Consider the following 20,368-nt stretch of genomic DNA (forward strand, 5'->3'; position numbering starts at 1 on the left):
AGCTGTGTCACTTCCCTTCCTGGGGGACAGGAATGAAAACCACCGTGGTGTAATAGCTTAACCCCAGTCAGTCCGGAGCCAGCACTAACACAAACCAGCAGAGACATCATGATCACAGCATCTTACAGGATTTTTGTTCCCCTACCACCAACAGCCTAATGGAAAATTCTAGTAATATCTAAGCATTCTCCCTACCTACATACTCTAACTCTGATATCCAAGTAGAAATAGGGGACACAAAAATCCATCAAGGAATCCCTTTACAACCTGGAAAAGACAAGAACTGTAGAGATTTTCAAAGCAAATTCTGTTCCTGCAGAGCCCCACAATCAGGGGACCTCAATGAGAGCCACGCACACACACAAACACACTGTGCCATGTGTAGGTGCTCCGTGGAGGGACGTGTTTCCCTTGTTAGGGAGATCACAGTCTCTCATGGGCTTTGGTGGCCTCCAGAGTACATTCCTCTGGAGCATCGCTCTCCTGGATAGCAGCAGCACACCCCACTTTAACCCCTTTAATACAAAGATCAGGTCTAAAAGCCTGAAGATTTCTGATCTCCCCAGGCAATTTGTACATGGACTTGAACTACTGAGTGACACAGGTGCCAGAAGGTCAACACTGAGTGACATGGGTGCCAGAAAGTCAACACTCACAGCCCTGCAACACCATCACAAAATACACCACAGACACAGAGGCAACAAGCACTGCTGGCAGAGCATGGCAGGTTTGCTATGGAAGCACACAAAGGTACGTTGATCTTCTACAACAGCGTTATTTAGGAGGTGTTTGGGAGATCTAAGGTCCATAGGAAGGAGGTAAGTTGTAATTAGTAGGATAACAGAAAGCAGTATGTAGTAATTAGCTAGATAACTTGCTCATACACATATCTTGGGAACAGAAAAGCAAAGGATAAAGTTGTAATTGTCAGAAAATACGGGGAGAAAAAAAATTTTTAAAAATATATCACTGCACTTTGGCCAGATGCCTCAGGAAGTAAAAGGACACTTATATCTTACAGATTTTGAAAGAAGTAAAAAGTTTGTTGTCTTTAGGGGATCCAGATTTGGATGAAATGCGTTACTAAATGCGATTTCTATTGTATATCACCGCTGCATATTTGGATTCCGTGGCCTCTTGAAGGTGAAGTTTTCTCAATAATCAGCATGCAAAAGGCTTAGAAAACTACAAATAAACCTTCAGCTGAGGCTCAGCAACACAATACCTGTTAGAACAGTGACCCCAGCCTCTGATCTCTTTGTCAATCCAAACATCTCCGATACTCACAAGGAGACATCTCCCTAGCCCTGTCCCTGCCTCCCACCCCAGAGGATGGGGATGACTGCAGTCCCTGATGCAGCAGTGCTCTGTTCCCAGCCAATTCCTCTGTCAGGAAGAGGATAGGAACATGGAAAGCCTCCGAAATTAAAGTAAGTAGTAAAACATCCAGATGAAAAGATTATTCAGTACCTTAAAACATAATTATGGCCAGTTAGGAAGTTAAAGCATATGGATCATAATTTTAGATCTCTAGAAGACAGAGCAGTGGGTTTGGCTTTTGGCACAGCACATGGCTGCTGTCTATAAGGAGGACAGCACAGACACCTTTATAGAAGGCTAGAGGAACATCCTAAGGTATTTGGTGGGGGCAGTTACTTCCAGTTATTTTGTTAAAACCTGCATAGTTTACGTCACCTGTAAGTGCAATTCTTAAGGTTGTTTTCCTCAGCATTAAGAACAGCAGGAATCAAAGACTTAAAAGAAAACAGAAAGAGCAACAGAAAACAGCCCACTGCCACAGCAGACCACGCACCACCGCACTGACTCATGCAGAGATTAGATAGCAGGAGCAGTCTGCAACCCTAGTCAAGCAGAACACAAAGTCCTGCTGTTCCAGGAAAAAATAAAGCCAAATAAAATAATTACTTCTCAGGGATGACTCAAGTTCTCCCAACAAGCATCCACCTCACCAACAATTTGGTCACTTCAGAAGAAGCCAGAGTGTACCATCATGCCCATGGCACACTACCATCTCCAAACTGCTCCAGGTATGCCCAAGGAGACAGCTTCCCACTGCGTTTTCCCACAAAGTCCCAGCTTCTGCAGCATGCTAAATTTAACTATACTGCTGCCTTCAAAGCATCTAATCAAGACCGTCACACTTCTGATACCCTTAGTCACCAACAAATAAGGCTTAAACCCACTGCTTTTAACAGGCAAGCCCCAGATATGGTTACAGGAATAAGCCTCCAAAGGCAATCAGCCTTATTATTAGAAGCCCAGAACTAGGGAAGGGAACAGACATGCCACCTCTTTTTCCCCTTCCCAACTCAAACCCAGAAACACAGAGGCAGTCAGGGGATCATAGAAGTTTTGTTCAGTTAATGAAATATCAGCCTCAAGATCTGCAGAAGAGCTTAAACACAGACCTCAGACATGCATCTCACAACCCACCCTGCTCCCTCGTAGGGACATTTGAAACAAAACAAAACAAATGACGGAAGGTTAATTAAGCCACAAAACAAACGAAGACTCCGGTTAGCAGTACAGTTACCTCGGAGTGCCCTCCACCGGAGGAAGGTCTGCAAGAAGTGCATGCTCTTTTTCCTCAGTCCCGGAGGAGGTGGCAGCATTAGCAGGACCGGGGCTGCTCCACAGCTCGCTCACAACCACTCCGGCATCCCCAGCCTCCTTCCAGCCCCAGCACTACCTCGGTCCAGCCTGCGCAAAGTGCACCTGGTCTGCTCTGCTAATCACTGAGGGGGAGTCTGGGGCTTCTCTCTCTCATGCTCTCTCCCGCTTCATATAAGCAATTAGCATGAATAATTACAGCTCTGATAATAATACCCAGCCACCTTTGAGCAAGAGGGAAAAGACTGTAATTAACTCTTTCTCAGGGATCAGAGGAAGTTGAAATAGCGCAAGCCTAATTATCTTCTTCTGGGACGCCTCTTGGCTACCAAGAGGCTCTGGAACATGTGGGAAGCAGAGGTCAAGTAGTATCCTTTCGGAAATCTCTCCATCCAACCTAATTTTATGTGTCTGCTACCCAAGTGATCATTAGATGTGCAAAGGTATGCAAGGGGGAAGAGAACCCACAGTTTCCCCACACTGTGCTAATTAGCAAGGGGCTGGCCATTCAGAGACTGCCTGCAGAGTTATCCCGTGATGAATCTTTGGCCACTGAGGACTTTGGAGCAGTTCCCCTCCTCGGGGACACATTGTGGTGGTGTGTGGATCCTTCTATGCACAAAGCAGAGCCACACCAGCTGTCAGGAGACCTGACCCCAGGCTGAAGAGGGCACTGATGGCCAGACAGGCTCCCACTATAAACCCGGCACAGAGGCACTCCCACCCCAGAGTTTTCTTCCTGCCCCATTCCCCAGGTTGCAAAGCTAGGGGGAAAGCACATAAATGTTGCAGGTGAGGACTCCAGATCAGCTCAGGAGAGAAACCGGGGTGAGCACGTTTAATATGTCTTTGCATCATACTGGCTTTGCCCCCTTCCCAAAGCCTCTCCTGGCAGGCAGGTGGGACAGGCACACGTGCATGTCCTGCTCCCAGTTCCTTCCAAGAAGCAAAACACACTACATGTACCACCCTCCCAAAGGAGTTCTGGTGAGTTCAGAGACTAAAACAATGGATGGTGGCCCTCTGCAATAACTGCCCCAAACTGCCCAAGGCTCTGAACGGGTGCTTGGGTTCAATGGCTGCTGTAACGTACCTTCTTCATGCACTAAAAAATCTGATAAATAGTGTTATTATACAATCCTGTCATGCTTTATTGCTATTGCAGTATCTGGAGATGTTATTAGAGTGCTGCAGTAGAACAGCTGCCCTCCAAACACTCCAGTCTCTTACTAAAAGAGCACAGGTTTTGTTAACATCTCCTCTTGTATTCCATTGACCTGAAATGTTTAAGAATGGAAGAATTAACATGTTTATGAACCCTTATCACTACCTTTAGAAAAACTGCTGAAATGTTTATGTCTCTAAGCATTTAAGCATTAATATTCATATTACAAAGATTCTACATAATTCTTTAATTTATGAAGTCAAGGTGCTCAGGGCACTGCAGAATATAATCAAGCATATTAAAAATCAACATAATATAAATAAAACCATTTCAGATATTTAATGATTTTGTGAGACTTTACCAAGATGTTGTATGTAATATGTATTTTAACTTTATTTACTTCATCTACTATTTTCCTACAGAACTACCTTTTATTTTGCTAATTTCTTGAAAAATGAGACGGTAAACATATTCCTATAGACTGCCTGACTCCCACAAGTTATTATGTATATTAGCTTCTCTGTAACATGAATAGTTCCATGAGCATTAAGTAGACTAAGTAATGGAATAAATTGAAGTTTATATATTAAGACCCAGCCCCTGAAATTGTAATTATTAATAAATAACATTATCAATATGGTTCAATGGTTATAATACTGGGATCTTAAAATGCTGTTTTGTTGTGAAAAAAACTATACCTGTTGTACCCACACTTATGGTGTGGCCCAATGTAATTTTAAGAGTTGCTTAAGTTTGAAAAAGGAAACGGGTATTTAGGGCTTGAATTTTAATTTTACTGTGATCTAATTGCCAGGGCATCCAGTCCAGCCTGTGCTCTGGATTCTTTCCAGCTTACGTGTTACCCTCAGCATCTCTGACCTAGCAGGCTATTCATGTGCTATTAATGGACACTGGAGGTGGAGGCACACACAAGGATTCTCCTGTTGGAAATGTCTTACCCACAAGCTGATATGGCCCCAGGGATGGGGAGGGCCTCGGTGATGCTCCGCACCACAACGGCAACAGTCCCCATCACGCTGTGGTAGGAGCCAGGGCCCAAAGGGATCCACTGCTGCCCACCTGGGAGGTGTTTGAGGTCTTGGATGTGCGTGTGAAAGTGTTATGGTGAGGGCCCGTGGGCAGAGGGCAGGAGCACCCAGGGTTCTGCACTCCACACCTGCACAGGCAGCCCCAAAGAGGGGTTTGCACAGATCTACACCAAAGTACAGCCTTGGGAGGTCAAGTGAAATATACCTAATGGATCTGTCAGGGATGACAAATTCCAAAATTATAACCTATGGGGAAACTGCAGCACAGACATTTGGAGACAGTAAATTGGTCTGCAAGCAGGAGCCTCAGCTTTAAAAACAGACACAGGGGACATCAGTGGACTGGGGCTGTTCAGAGGTCTGGGGCTTTGTGGCTCCATCATCTGGCTCCAAGTCTTAAAGATGCTCTTTGATTCACAACTTGTGGTTACTACTAATCTCCCTAAACAGGAGTGAGTGGTGCAGCCTGTTGTAGTCTGCTCTACACACTCATGCAACCAGCTGCCTTCAGGTGTTACACTGCTAAAATTTCCAATGCTTTCAATTAACACGTAGCAAAAACATTAGTCATGTTGTCTTTCTGACAAATAATTGCTCTCCCTGGCTCCCTTCCACATCATTGTGAGTTTCCATTTAATTTATGGGCCCTAATAAAACATAAAGAAACCAAGACTAATGCTTCATTATTTTCCTAAGCTTTTCAAACGTCTTTGGTGGGGAGGGAAGCTGGCATTTCACTGTTTTATAGATCTGAGGGAAGAGTGGCTCATCCAGCAGCAGACAGGGAGTTTGCAGCAGGGCAAAGGACAGACTTACTTTCATCTGGTACATCTGCAGGGTGAGGACACGATCACCAGCTCCAGCCCCTGCTGCACCTGGATGCACCTGCCTGCCCCTTGGCTGAGCCTCCCACGCATCCCATGGCTGTGCAAGGCACTTGCCACAGAGGCACGAGATGAAAGGAGAAAGATGCAAACATCAGAGGAAGGGGAGAGACTGTGTCATAAGGAAAACACAGCTAATTCTTCCTTGCTAATTATTCATACCCCAGGCCTCGCCTCATCCAGCAGCTTCACACAGACAAGGATAGCTAGGGAAGGAAGAAGGCGCTTTCCAGTGCTGGGGGTTCCTGCTAGCCCTGCCTCAGCCACCAGTTGCATGTGGTCCATGGCCCTGATGCCCCAGAGAACGGGTTCAGGTGCTGCAAGCTCTCAGCTCACCCATTTTGAAACACAACCCCAGTAACAACCACAGTGCCCACTGGGCCCAAATTCACCCTACACCTGTCCACACACATCCAGTGTGTGATCACAGACCAGCACACTCAGGGTCACTCCACACCTGCCCCACAATGGGCACAAGGCCCTGCCACATGCAGAGACCTGGCAAACTTCTTTGCACAAATGACCGGAGACAGCAAATCAAGGCAACGAGCAACACCCCCAAAAACAAAAGGCTGAAGAAGCAACGCTTGGGTGATTACAAAAACTTGAACTGAAAGCTGTTCAAAAGGCATCCAAAAGAGAAAGGGAAGAGGGCTGCTGAGCCTGACTCCCCAAATAAAGTCTCTCTGCTGACAAGTTCGCCTCCAATTTGCAATTCTTGTGTCTGACTGCACCCAGAGTCGATGCCAGCCCTGTCTGATGCCTCCCCTCACACAAGTACCCACTGGAGTTAGAGGCCATACTTGAGGGGCCAGAGCACTCAGGGGCAGCTGTCCCACTGCTCCCCACTGACTTGGGCAGTGCAGGAGCTGGGACTGATGGCCACCCACGGGCTGAGCCCCAGTCCTTTCCCAGCAAGGCCGCAGGGCAAGCAGCAGCTCCGGAGCTGCCGGGTTCTTTAAGTGCTGCAGCCTAGACAGCCTTGCTCTGTGCTTCGAGGTGGTGTGAAAGGCTTGAAGGGAAAAGCAAAGAACTGTGAATCTCAGCAGAAATGGGGGTTGTGTTATTATACCCCAGTACCACAGGAGAAGACTAAATAATTAATCACAAAAAGCAACTGAGTGTTAACGAGCCGCACAGGATCAAACCGCATGGAAGATGCAAAGGCCCCCCAACCCTCTTCAGTGTGCTGACAAGCCTCATTTTAATAACTTGACTACCAAAGCTGAGAGGATATGCCACAAGTAAATAAATGTATCCCAATATCCCCCTTGGGCTTCTGCTGGGGATCAGCTTGACACCTCTGCCACCAAAGGAGCCAGTTCAGAGCATGTTTTGCAGGGGGGAGTCCTGAGAGACGCCCAGGCTTTGGGTGGTCATTGCAGAGGTCTTCTGCACTTGTCGCACCACTCTCTCTGTAGCTTTAAGGAAATTGCAAATGCATTTAGAATAGGAAAAGCAAACACATAATGCTGCTTCGGTGCCATTCCTAAATAGCAGAGTCTGACTGTGCAGAACTGAGCAGCAGCATCCAGGAGCCAGCAGGGATAACATGAGATGGGAAGAGAAATACATGGGCATGCCTGTCATGGATGCTCTGTCTAGTCAGCCATAGTGAGGACAGATCATAGAATCATTCCAATTGCGTATTACCCTGCACACAGTTTATCTCTGTGCAGACTACAGGGCTATCATATACTACTAATACTAGGACACAACCAGTAAAACACAGTTCAGACAGTACCAGCATTAAATCACCTTCCTTCCCAGCACACCACACCAGACCCAGCACACATCTCTGTTACTGCAGCTTGTGATGGAGATCTTAAGTACTAACATTTGCATCACAGTCCCTTGCATCAGGCTTTCTCCATCCTACAGTGAGAAAGGGTGGTGCCAAGTCGGGTGAAAGACCATGTGGATTCCATTGTGCCAAGAGCTACAGCAAAACAAACTCTAAATAATTATATATTCTGCTTATACAGCACCATGCCCGAAAAGGGCTTTGAGAAGTTAAACTGATTGGCAGGCAATAGGCAGGGTTCTGCAATCCATCACTCAGATGCTACAATCTGACAGGAAATAAGGATCCTGTTTAACGGCCCAGAAGGAATATATAGAACTTACGGGTATTCACACACTCAGTGCAGCACACATGCATACACCACCTTTAGGGATCCTCTACAGGAGCTTGTTTTGGCTCTAGTATCTTTATCCTGTAAAGTCTGAATAGGTTGATTCCTATGCAGCTGAGTGTGGGAAGATGACTCAAATAAGAGAGTGAGATGGGCTTTTCTACAGCTTCTGTGTGATTGCAGGGCACCAGCCTCATGAAAAGACCCATGTGCTGATGTCAGAATGATGCTTCTGAAAATTCCATGTAATGAAACACAAAGCCTTCTCTCCTCCACCATGATATCAACATCACAACTCTGGTTAAATTAAGGAAAGTCATAATCTAAAACAATACTCACACTTGGTGTATTTCCAATGTCCAAGTGTAATCCTATGGGCACCAAAAGAAGTTTAATCCTGTGTATTTTACCAGAAAAACACAATAGACTATGGAATTACCTCCTCTGCCTGCATCTCTTAGTAAGACTGAAAGAGAGCAGAGTGAGTTTTGTAGGCTTGCCCATCAAGGTATGTGCACAAGACACCAGCAGGGTCAAGATTTACGAGGGACAAGAACCCCGCAAACAATAGGATGTTGCAGGACATGTTTGCAGTTGTAAAAGCCGATGTCATAGCACAGATGAGGGCAGAGAACTGAGACTTGGTCAGCAAATCACAATTTACTGAGGCACTCACTGGCTTGGGGAGGCTTTGCTGCAACACTTTAATGGTATGGGCTGAATATTTTGCATTTCTGTGCATAAAACCTCACTCAGCTGGAAAGAGGCTGTGTCCCTTGCGGGACATCCTTTACATCAAAATCTCCCCCGCTTCTCAGCAGGACTTTCATGTCCCCCCAGCATTTCGAAGGCAGAGGCATATCTGTGTGTGGGGATAGACATATCATTTTTAAACATTCATTGAGCTGGAAGTGTGGAAGATGCCAGCATACGAAGGGTTCAACTGATGTGTAAATGCAGCTCTTTTGAAAGAAGGAATTGAACACCAAAACTGGTTCAATGCAGCTAAATTGGTCCCCTAAGGGCCAGTGGTAACAGAAACCTTCAGCCCAAATAAGAACAAGTGAAATATTCAGCAAAGAGCATTTGATGCTTATGTGCAGGAAAAAAAAGTGGTGCAACTGTTGGAAAAAGAAAATATCATGTTACCCCAAGCTACAGTAAAAGTAGCAGATAAAGGGCTTTTTTTGAAAATACTCTAGGTGTGGCAGAGTTCTGGCAAGCCAGTGCTGGAAACTCCCAACATCCCAAGACCGTGGGTGAAGCCAGCAATGAAGGCTGTGCCACTGGTCCCAACACACCAACCCGCTGCTCAGACTGGGCTCCCTCCAGGCACTACAGCTCTAAATCACATTCCCTTTGGCAGTACTGGGGAGACAGCACAGACCTGAAATGGGTCCCCAAGGAATGAACACAGAGGATATCCAGGCTCTGACCCATGTATGAGTAGGACATGCATGAACAAACTTTCTTCGGTGACCCAAGGCAACCTCTGGAGACCTTCAGCTTTGGTGGAATTTAAAGGCTGATGATATCCTCCTGTTCTTGGGTTGAACTTCACCTGATGCCTAGCAGTGGGAACAGGACCCCGCTCTTGTTCTCTCATTGGGTTTGTCCCTATGGACTGGGAGCATGAGCCCAAGACTGCAGCTAATCCATTTGTATTAACCACAGTAATATGGATATGCTGAAGGGTCAGGGCTTGTGCAGGGTTTACTTCATCCCCTGAGGTTCCCAAAATCAGGCTGCACCTGCCATAGAAGCTTTAACCATCAGCACATTTCCTGTGCTATTGGCAACTTGAAATCAGCCTGCTCCACTGTGCCAAATGATAGCACCTCAGCTAGCCAGCCAGCCAGCCAAACCCTGAACTTGCTCAACAAGAGCTCAGTTCCTGTTTTTCAATAAAAATATATCAGAAATGCCACAATCATTTTAATTTCCCTGTGAGGGATGCTAGAATTGCTTTTTGTTGTTCAAATCAGTCTGTTTTATCCCTTCCCTATATTTCTTCCTGGTTTTTTTCCCAGAAAGGAATGTATAAATGTGGGTGCTCTAGTATCTGAATTTCTTGAGTCATTCTAATATCTATTATTATGTTCATTGCTTGAAGACAAAACTGTAAGCAATAGCTCTTTCCAGGGCAGGAGGGGATTTCATCAGAAAACATGACAATAGATTCAAGGAAAGAAAACGCATAAGAAATGAACTGCTCAGGCAAGCAACGCTTGCTTTACAGGTGGAACACAGGCAGTGTATTATTACTATTTAAATTCCTTGCTTTCTGAAAATGTCTCATCTTTATGACTGTTCAGCTACATATCATAGAAACAAAAAGGAGTTATTTCTTCCTGGTTTATCAATCGAGGATTGATTTTGTCAAAGAAAATACCTCTGAGATGTAAGACCACAGGTATTGCTAATGTATGGCTACAGCACCTGGTAAAGTAAACTAACTGGACATTATTTTATTTTCCAGCAGGGATTACTGAACGGATACTGGAAAAAACAACACTTACCCTTGGAGCCCTCAGAGGCAGAGAAAGAATTATTTCAGGAATACTGTTACTGGATTCATATCTCTGTGCTTTTCTGGTTGCACTGGCAGTGAATCCAAGTGGGGAAGTATTTCTCTGTCTTGCAAAAACAGAACTTTTTGTTGTTTCTATGATGATACAGAAGCTGTACATGTCATAGTTGATAACCTAAAATAACCTGAGCTGGCATCTCCAACTGCGGATCTAAATCAGGCACATCAGGGATCTGAGCTGGGATTTCTCTGCTCACGTGAATATCCTGACCACCCAGTCATTACCTATTTCTCACAAAAATGTCTCTTTCTTTTTATTCTGACTGTGGTTACAAAGCTCATCCTGGACTCTTGAAGGAGTTTCTAATGGCAGGTACATCAAAACTCTGCAGATCTCATGCATCTCTGAGTTCTGACTCTCCCTTTTAATTAAAAAAAAATCCCAAATCTTCATTTCTTAGACCACTTATATGGTTGCAATATAGCTGAGAAGGAATTACATGGAGAGAAAGACTCTGCCTTCCTCACTGCCAGAGGTATCAGCTACATTCCTGATTTCCAAAACTCTTAAAGATATGCAAATGTATTTTAAGCAAAACAAGATATAAGCAAGCAGAGAGGGGAGGGGGAAAACCCCAAGAGTATTGTGCAAAGGCTTGAGGTGAAAAAGACTGATACTTTGTCTTGGTTACATGCCAGCCGAGAAAAGGCCACATCTTCTCACAGACAGTGCTGAGCCTCTGCTAACTTCTTGTTTAGGCTGAGGTACCTGGGTGAAAATTATGCTTACACAAAGATACCTCACAAGTGTTGGTTTGTAATCACTTTTATTCTCTAATTGGCATTTGGCCCCAGTGCAATGCATGCTGATCTCTCCACGCAGCACAGACACAGCAATAGCATGAAGCAACCCACTGCAAGATTCTGGACAAATGCCCAAAGCATTCATTTTCTGCTCAGGCATGTTTTCTCAGTGGAAAAAAGAGTGTGTATGAGGAGAAAACATTATCTCATGACTGTTCTGCTACACTCCAACGCACTGAGATGAGAAGGGGCGGATAGGTTGCAAAGACAGACCATTTCTTTTAAAAGGCACTCAGTTTCCTTTTGGTTTGTGTTTCCTGAAATAGATCGTAAAAAAGGAAACACAGACATATGTCTTGGGGATTGACATATCATGTGGCAATTTTGTAAAGAGCACAACCCTTCCCTTGTGCCCCCCCCACAGTCAGTTATCAAGCCCTGAATTACACACTGCTGTTGATTTCCATGGCTCTGTATGATTAATCTGGCTGTACTCCATAAAGCAAAAAGAGCAATTGGAACAGAGAGGAAAGGAAATCGCTCACAAAAAAACTAGGTTACAATAACCCTCAGGAGCTGAGGGAAACCAAGAAGAGGAGAAGAGTTCAGTACTAGGCTGCCAGCCTGGGCAAGGACACAACCCTAACTCCATGTCATACCCAGTGAGCCTCAAATGCACAACATAGCACATTTAGAGAAAAGCTTTTATAAGCCCATATTAAAAGAAAACAATGGATTTATTTTTTTTTTCCCAAGGACTTAGATCCAAGGATGAGGCACACAGTGCCATTTTCTTTGCCCTGAGTACAGTGGGGTGTAAGTAGCTCATGCAACAGAGTAAAAGTGAATAGAGGAATCCTGTTCATACCCCCTCCCAACACACTCTGCAAGGAGACAGATCACTCCTTTTAACTGAGCTAAATGAGCCAGCACAACATATCCAGGAGGGAGTAGAAAGCTAGGGAAGCACTTCTTGTTATTAGCTAACAGTTGCATTAAGAGAACAGCTGTTGGCCACCAGATTTGTTGAAAGTAATAGAAGAATTACTGTAATTTCAGCCTACAGAAAAAGTCAGTGTTGTTTAGCTTTCTGCTTGTATCTGTAAGTCATGGAAACATCTTCTTTGGCCAGACTACAAAAATACAAAATTAAAATACAGACCTTTATACCTTGCCAATATGGGGCCTTCTTATCATCTCAGGACTCCACCAAAGCCAGAATGCTGAAGCCTCACTTCACATTATTTTTGTACTCTTATTGTTCTGCAATACATTGTTAAAATATTTTGCTAATTAATAAATTCATTTCATTTTATCTATTACTGTTCAAAGTAATTCCTTCAAAGTATGAAATAAAAACCTACTTCCTTACCAGGTATTTACACTGAGACAGGATAGAAAGCCAGATCTGCCAGCAAGTATATAAAACATCCCATGCTAGTAACATCAGTCTGTAGATAACTTCAGTTCCTGCCCTTCTAGCACTTTTAAAGAATATATTTTTGGAGGTGAATATAGAAGAAAGAAGTTAAAGAAAAAGATTCATTTTTATTGATACAGGATTATAATTTTGTCTTGTTCCAGATGTCACACTGGAGGCACAGATCAGCCTGGTAGGAGCACGAATTTTAAGACTTTGATGAGGAGGGAAAACAGCATTACACAGAATTTACTGAGGGTACCCATGGGGTGATTTTAGACTTTCAATTCTGTCAAACTGAGGTGGATTTTTGCAATTAAAAGGAAAGTACTTACTGCCACACTGAGAGAGCAGAGAAGCGAATACAATCTCCTTGACATGGCCCTGAGGCACAGAAGCAGATTGGCCTCCAGACAGACCCACTGCAGATTCCCTGTCAGCTCCAAAATAAATGAAGAATTGTGATTTGGCACAAGCCTGTGAGTGTGCAAAGTCAGATGCCTGTACATGAGGGAAGAAATGCTACGGATAAAAAGTTGTACGGGTGCAGGGGAATAGGAGATCAAGGTATTTCCTCACCTGTTTTACATGCTGCCTTCCAAGCTGCTTTGTATTATTCACTGACTTAGAAGACTGTGACAAAAACGTCCCACAGCTGTATGTGAGGAATGGAGTCAAGAGGAAAGTAGCTCAGTGACAAACAGGGAAAACAACTTCATTTAGATCCATGGTTTTAGCATCCAAACCCTCTCTGGTGACACATACACAATGGAAAAAAAAAAATTCAGACATCTTATAAGCAGCAAGATGGTAATTCTGAAATAATATTTTTTAATGTTTTTCTATTTACCCTGAACTCAGCCATCTTACAGCTTTGGTGAACTGGGTTTTATTTTAAAAATAGTTAAATGGCAACTATCAAACCACAGTACCATGTGCATTTGCATTTCCTTTGCTCACACACTCTGCAGATAGGCCAGTGGTGACCTCGTGGACCTTATACACCTTTTCAGATTCAAAGCCTGGTTTTCCTCTTTATGACAAAGCAGATTAAATGTCATCTGAGTTAAGGAAATTATTCTTTTTTCTCCAAAAATTCCTGGCTGAGCTTGCAATCCAGAAATGCAAATCAGCAGCACTTCCCAGTCTCAGGGGCTGCCCATGTGTTGCTGTGACATGTCCTTGTGCCAGGGGATACATGGGACAGAGGGTGATGCGTGATGCCCTGCATCCAGTGGGCAAATCCATCCACATAAACAAGCCCTGATCAATAACAAGCACCTGTTCTTACCATCCCAGACTTTTCTCAAGGGAGACAGCTGGAGTATTTGTCACAGAGAAAACAAATCCCCAGTAAAATCACCTGCACAACAAATTGTTAATCACAGTAACATAAAGGGAAGGTATGGGACAGTCTGCAGCCCCTGTATTTAGCTTTTAACACTCCTAAAAACCCCACATGGTTTTATATACAAAACAGAAAGAATGCATGGATACACACAAGGAGCACAAGGATTTCGCCCCTTGAGATTTTTGCAGGGTCAAAATCAAGGCTCAGATTTTCCAAACCACTCCAGAAACAGCCTGGGACTCCCTGTGCAGCACAGCGAAGGGCCAGTGCAAGTGCTCTTGTGTAATGTGTCCAAGCAAGGCAGGGTGGCCTTTCACTCCTGTTCCAACCAAAGCACAGGTGGGACTGGGTAGGATTTGCACACGGGATTCCAGCACGTGCTGTACCGTTCCAGCAGGAAGGGTTAACGCCCCCTCAGACATACTGTCTTGCACACTGGCTTCCCTGCAAGGATTTATCACCTGCCCCTGGGCTGCTAGGGGCTTTTTTCATTCAATTACCCCCCTAAGAGATCAATATCCTCTCTGCTGCTGCAGCCTGGAGGAAGATGAGGGATGAGCTGGGGCTGAAGAAACCACAGAGTGCTCAGAGCAGGTGACAGTCACCTGGGGTGCTACAGCATCAGGCTGAAAAATGGGCTTCATTTGGAGACATAAATAAAACATGCCCAATCATGAGTTATTAATGAGATATGGAAGAGCTGAAGCATAGCCATGCTGACAGAAAAGGAATCACAGCCACTGCCAGCTCAGTGGTTTGGGCTGAGGGAGTTTCCTGTGTTCACCACTGCCTGGTTTTCATTGCTGCAGCAGGAACAGCCCCATAAATATTCACAGCAGCACCTCCAAGATGCCTTCTGCTTTGAAACAGGCAGGTTTCAAAGGATAAGTCCTAGGAGGCAGCAATCATCCTAAAGAAAAGGTGGCTAAGTGAGGGCTGTAACATTGCACTTGGCCTCAGCTTTCTGAGACCACAGGCTCAACCTGTGCACCTGTCCTGGGGCAGCACCCCAGCTTCATTCTGGGGATGAGTCTGGTTTCTCTGTGTGTGGTCGCCCATCTGCTTTGTTTTGCTGGCTACTCTGGGCCTGGAGGATAAATACAGTAATAACAATGGTTGTGTTCCCCAGGAGCAGAAGCTCCACAGGACTTTTCACTCTGTCACGTCGCTGTGTGGTGCTCTAGACTTAGCATCACACCACAGGATGGAAGCAGCTTACCTGCTTGCCCTTTTCTTCTTTTTTTTCCTTTGCCAAGTAGAGATCCAAAACTTTTCTTGTTTTCCTGCAGTGAGCAAATCTTTCTGTGACAGAAACCCAATTGCAGCAACGCTCCATGCTATGAAACACAGCTAGGACGCTTTACAACACGATACTGCTGTACAGCAAACAAAGTGAAGTGGCACAAGAGCATGTTCCCAGTGCTTGGAATTGTTTCCCATGACACTGTTCCCAATAAAAACATGGAAATAAAACCAAACATCTTCCTATACTGAACAGGATGCAGTAACTTCCGTCTAAGGGACAACGATGCCTACATGCCCAAATGTGGTATTCTTTGAAAATCTGGGTCTCACTATAAAAGCTGCTGTTCTAAAACTGTTTTTTATGGAAAATTTCACTCTATATGACAGTTTTTCTGAACATACTCTTCTGGGGTTTTCAGGATGTTTTTTCTTTGCTTATTTATTTTCTCAGTTCCCAGTCAAACACAAGAGAGGAAGAACAAAATGCAAGAGAAAGCATCCAGTCCAAAAAAGAAAGTAGTAAACATGACTCAGCGAAGCTTAAAAGGCTGAAAAACACAGAGGTATGTAAATGGAAAGCAGAACATGTATTTTCTTTTACAGGATGTGAGGCCTGGCATGTTCCATATGACAGCTTTTGACAAAGGAACAGCAAAATTACTTTCATTACATCACTCACACCACACACTAGGAGAAACTAGAGTGGACAAAAATAAACATGTTTTAAGCTTGAATGTCTCAAAACAAGTAACCAAGCTTTTCTTCTGCCATGGCAGTGGGGTCCAGTGCCCTTGGTGTGTTCTCCTGATAGATCCAGCAGCTGCTGGTCTCACCAGCTCTTGCAGAGCATCCCCCTTCCCCTTGGGCCGCAGGCTTTGGAAAGCAGGGGAAACAGTGAGAACACCTTTGCCTCATTTGCTGCTTTTCAGTCCGACACATGTATCTGGTTAATTATTTAGGCTCTCCACTGCTTCTTTACTTATTTATAAAATACAGTTGATTTGCTGCAGTAATTGGAGGCTAGCAGGGCAGACAACCACCAACCACCCCTCCCCAAACAGTCCTATCTGAGCTCAGCTGAATGGCAAGCATGACCGGACAGAAATCATTTCAGTTTTCCAATGGAAAAACACACTAATACTGAGGAAAGTTTAATTATTGTATTGGACAAGTGACTGTAGGTTCCTTGGGGATCTTCAGTAGCACCTTCTGCAGAGGATCAAGAGTCCTTGAAGAGGACTGAGGAGCCCTACAGCTGTTATGAGCTGATGTTGGTCAAAGACAGCTGAGAGCTGTGGGCAGGGAAGTGCCGCCAGCCCCAGCCAACCAGATGAATGCCTGGTGGATTAACTGGAAATGTTCTTCATGCCAGGAAAAGCTCAAGGGCTCAGCAAGAGAAGGAAAGCAGGAATCCAAGAGGACTGACAACAAGAATTTCTCCCGAAAGTGAGGGGGATTAGCTGGGGAGGAGTAGGCAGAGTTTGAGGGATGGAAAAGAAAATAGCACAGAAGGCAGAAAGTTGGGGGAAGGGGTCTGTTTTGAAACAGAGAGTAGCAGTTAGTACAGGGAGATCAATCCTCATTTCTGTGAGGATGTTTAAAATTAAAACTACACAAAACTAACAGCAGCCACCATAGCTGAGGTTTGAACACCTAACCTTACAGTTAATTAAAATCCACTTTAGCAGAGGAATCTCCCCTCAGCAAGCATCCACCTGCAGAGCCAGGCAGAGCACGGTTTTGGGACACTGGGTCATAACCACCTGGACCAGAGGACCAACAGATAACCTGGGCTGGAGTATCTGCCACTCTCTTTCACACATCCCCTTTGCGACGTCTTCCTGTCTCTCTTCAAGAGGTGGTGGGAATTTTTAGTGCCAAATACTGGCCTGACCATCTCCTAGGATGCAACAGATAGCTAGCGAGCTTTTGAGCATCTACGGATGTGAAATGCAGCAGGGTTTCATTACTCACAAACATAATTCATAGCAACTCCCGTCCTTGGCTGCTGCCCAATCATGATGGGTTCGTTCTGGTACCAAAGTGCCCAGGCACCATTTATTTTTGATCAATCTTTTGGGGATGTTCTTTAAACATCACCTGTCCCCAAATACTGAAGACAAGTAACAACGTCTCTCTCTGGTTGTTCATTTCAAAGCTCAAGTCCTAAAAGCCACTTCCAGCTCAGTTTAATCCTTGATCAAAGTAGTAAAATTTAGCATTGGATTAGCAATCCTCACATTTAAATCTGTCACTAAGAAATGCAGGTGATCTAAGTCAATTCTAAATATTTCAACTAAAGCCACTAAAACTTTATCAGGTAGCACAGGGATAGCATTTTTTTTAACCTTCATTACAGTCCCAGGCTGCATATTCAGTGTTTTGCAGCCACAAATGCACTTATTCTGCCTGGTGTTCCTAACTTTCCTGGAGAACTGCAGAAGAAAAACCCCTCATGTTCCAACACTATTGCCAATTCCTTAAGGATATTTAGCAAAAGAGCATGCCAGGGAAAAAGAACTGTAAAAACTAATACGGCACCAGATCTTCTCCTGGCATCTGCCAATTAAAAAGGGACCCCAGGGCTGTGTTTGATCCAAACACTTCCAGGCATCACTCTAGAAGGTGGAAATCCTGCCTGTGCCACCCTGTTTGTTGCAAACATGAAACTCCTTACAGTGCAGAGAGAAGCCCATGAAGCCTGCAAACCATGGAGGCAAAGAAACAAAGAAGCATGAGGATAAATTGTCAAAGGCAAATGATGCCAAATATAAATTCATACATCTGAAATAAGTTCAGCTCTGAGACTGCCACAGCAGGACTGTAACCCTGGGGTGGACGTGCCCTTGTGTGCAGCAAAGAACACAAGAGAGCATCTCACTGCCTGTGCAGACTCTGGAGGAAGGAGCACAGCGGGGTAATCCCAACCCATGTGCTCCCTTGCTCTCGTAGCACCCCAGTAACCGATGTCAAGGGAAGCAGCCCTCAGGCCCCTGCTCAATACTCATGTCTGTTCCATAGAATTGCGACCTTGATCCGAGCAAATACTTGTTTAGTTACTAGGCAAGTCACATATAGGAATTGCACCCTAGATTTAAGGTCCAGTCCACATCAGAAACTTGTGCATTGTGTTCAGGCCCTTTTCTTTGCTACCAAAGTTTTGTACCTGCCAGTCCTGACAGAGATCCTGTGTGTCAGCACACAGATCCTTGCATCAGCATGTAAGTCTCTCTCCCCTTAAGTGAGGCTAAAAGCTGTGTTTATGCATTCAGTGAAGTCTGGAATCAATAGCATCCGAGTTACGCTGAGCCCCTAAAAGCTGTTTTGCTTTAGAGGTCCCTATAAAAATGCGGGTCATCTTCCTTAACAGCAAAGGGCTTTGATCTGCTGCAGGAGTGCCGCTGGCTAGAAGGGCTTGCACAGGGGAGTCGAGCTCCCAGCGGTGAGATCTGCTCCAGGCTCCATTAAAATGCAAACCTCCCAGAAATCAAAGGCAACAGCAGCGGGACTGAGCCCCAGCTGCAGCACACCACGGGAGCTGGGAGTGCAGAGACCTCCGAACACTCACACAGCAAAACTGGGGGCGAGGGACCTTGGGATCGCAGGCCAGCACAACAAAACTTCTTCACTTCTGATCACATGCAACACTGCAGGATGGTGAGTACGGAAGCTGTCCTGCCTCAGATTAACTTGCTCTGAGATAAAATATTACAGTTCCTCAAATCTTCTCAAAGTTGATTTTCTCCCCATTATCCTGCCAGGTTTCTCCTCCTTTCAACCCCCACCCCTTCTGGAAGGAGTGTAGGGAGGGATAGGCACCATGACTCCCTAACTGTCTGGTGGAGTCCGACATCCAAATGCTTCTCCCTGCAAAGTAACAGCTCCCACATGGGAGGAGGGAAACCTTATGAGACTCTGAGGCGCACCTAAATCTACTTTACTGCAGTAATAACCATGGCAGATGAAAAGAGGAAAAAAATCCAGAGAGTCAACGGGAAAAAAAAAAAAATCCAGTATCTGAAAAATATAGGACATGCAAGAAATTAAAATAATCCTACTCCTGTCTGCCAATGCTCAGAGGGTGAAAATCAATCACAGACCAAGTAGCTTTTTTCCTCTTGCCCAGCTAAGGAAAAGTAAATGCTCAAGTGAGTGCCCTCCAAGTCCCTCTCGCAGGCAGGAGCGAGCTGCTCCGTTCTGACCATACCTTTGCTCCTCCGTCTCACCACTCCGAGCCGGCACTTGAGCGAGACAGCGAACATCTTCCTGCAGCCTCCAGCGCTGCACTCACATGGCTCTGTGCCGCTGCTCCCTCCGCACCTCTGCCTGGCTCTGCGAGGGGCTGCCGGCTCGAAATTAATGTATGATTACTGTGAAATAGAGTCGAGCTTTAGGCAGTGGCAGAGGGAGTGAGAGGGAAGGGGGCTTGGGGGGAGGATAGCAAAGACTGAGCTAAAGGGGGCACAGACCCTTTTCGGTACTTTCAGTGCAGAGCTGTTTTGTTATCTTGTCCAGATGAATAAAATCACACATTGATGTTTTAAACCTATCACCAGCCTCCCACTGTTAAGGGCTGGGAATCTGGTGCTACATTAACATATTAATTTGCAAAGTAAGATTATTCCTTAGCACACACGGGTGCATGCTTGCACTTCACCAGAAAGCTAATCCAGAGATTACCAGAGCAAAGGAGATAAAAGCCCTCAATTTTATGGGAGCAGTTCACCAGAAACCCAGCACCAGCACAAATACAGTGCAACTGTAAGCAGCCCCAGCAGGGCAAGTCCTGCTAAAGAAAATTCCCTGCAAAAGAGCTTTTTGTGTCTGTAGAAACCACTGACAGTGTCATGCAGACCTAAGAGGAAAGCCACCATCCCACAGACCACACGTTGAACATCAACTTCCCAAACAAACTTCACACTGTTTTTTCCACGGAAGGACTTTAGAGAGGGTTCATGATGGCACACAAGTCTCACTTCCTTCCTTGTCCAACCCTGCTCATCCCCACACTCTTCTGGGAGAACACCACCTGCTGAGGACTCTGCCTGACCAATATGTTACTACTCCCTTTCATCTGAATTTTAGACCAAATCACACTGGGAGTAGCACTTTAGTTGACCTTTTCTGCTGAGCTGAGCCTCTCCCAGCAGCTGA

The 20,368-nt window shown here is 45.1% G+C and overlaps 1 protein-coding gene across 6 annotated transcripts in view; it reads right to left on the minus strand.

Moving 5' to 3' along the window:
• GRIP2 (glutamate receptor interacting protein 2) overlaps window positions 1-20,368 on the minus strand; it is a 266,417-nt gene that overhangs the window by 104,745 nt on the left and 141,304 nt on the right. Inside the window, exon 1 of one of the 6 annotated variants that reach the window (XM_010390121.4) lies at window positions 2,555-2,720. The exons of the other annotated variants lie outside the window; for them this stretch is intronic. Within the exon in view, the coding sequence (XP_010388423.2) occupies window positions 2,555-2,633 (79 nt within the window). The 5' untranslated portion in view covers window positions 2,634-2,720. Of the gene's footprint in view, window positions 1-2,554; window positions 2,721-20,368 lie in introns of those variants that run through there. 6 annotated transcript variants of the gene reach the window in all.

Source organism: Corvus cornix, chromosome 12, assembly GCF_000738735.6.
Source record: "Corvus cornix cornix isolate S_Up_H32 chromosome 12, ASM73873v5, whole genome shotgun sequence".
Classification (NCBI taxonomy): domain Eukaryota; kingdom Metazoa; phylum Chordata; class Aves; order Passeriformes; family Corvidae; genus Corvus; species Corvus cornix.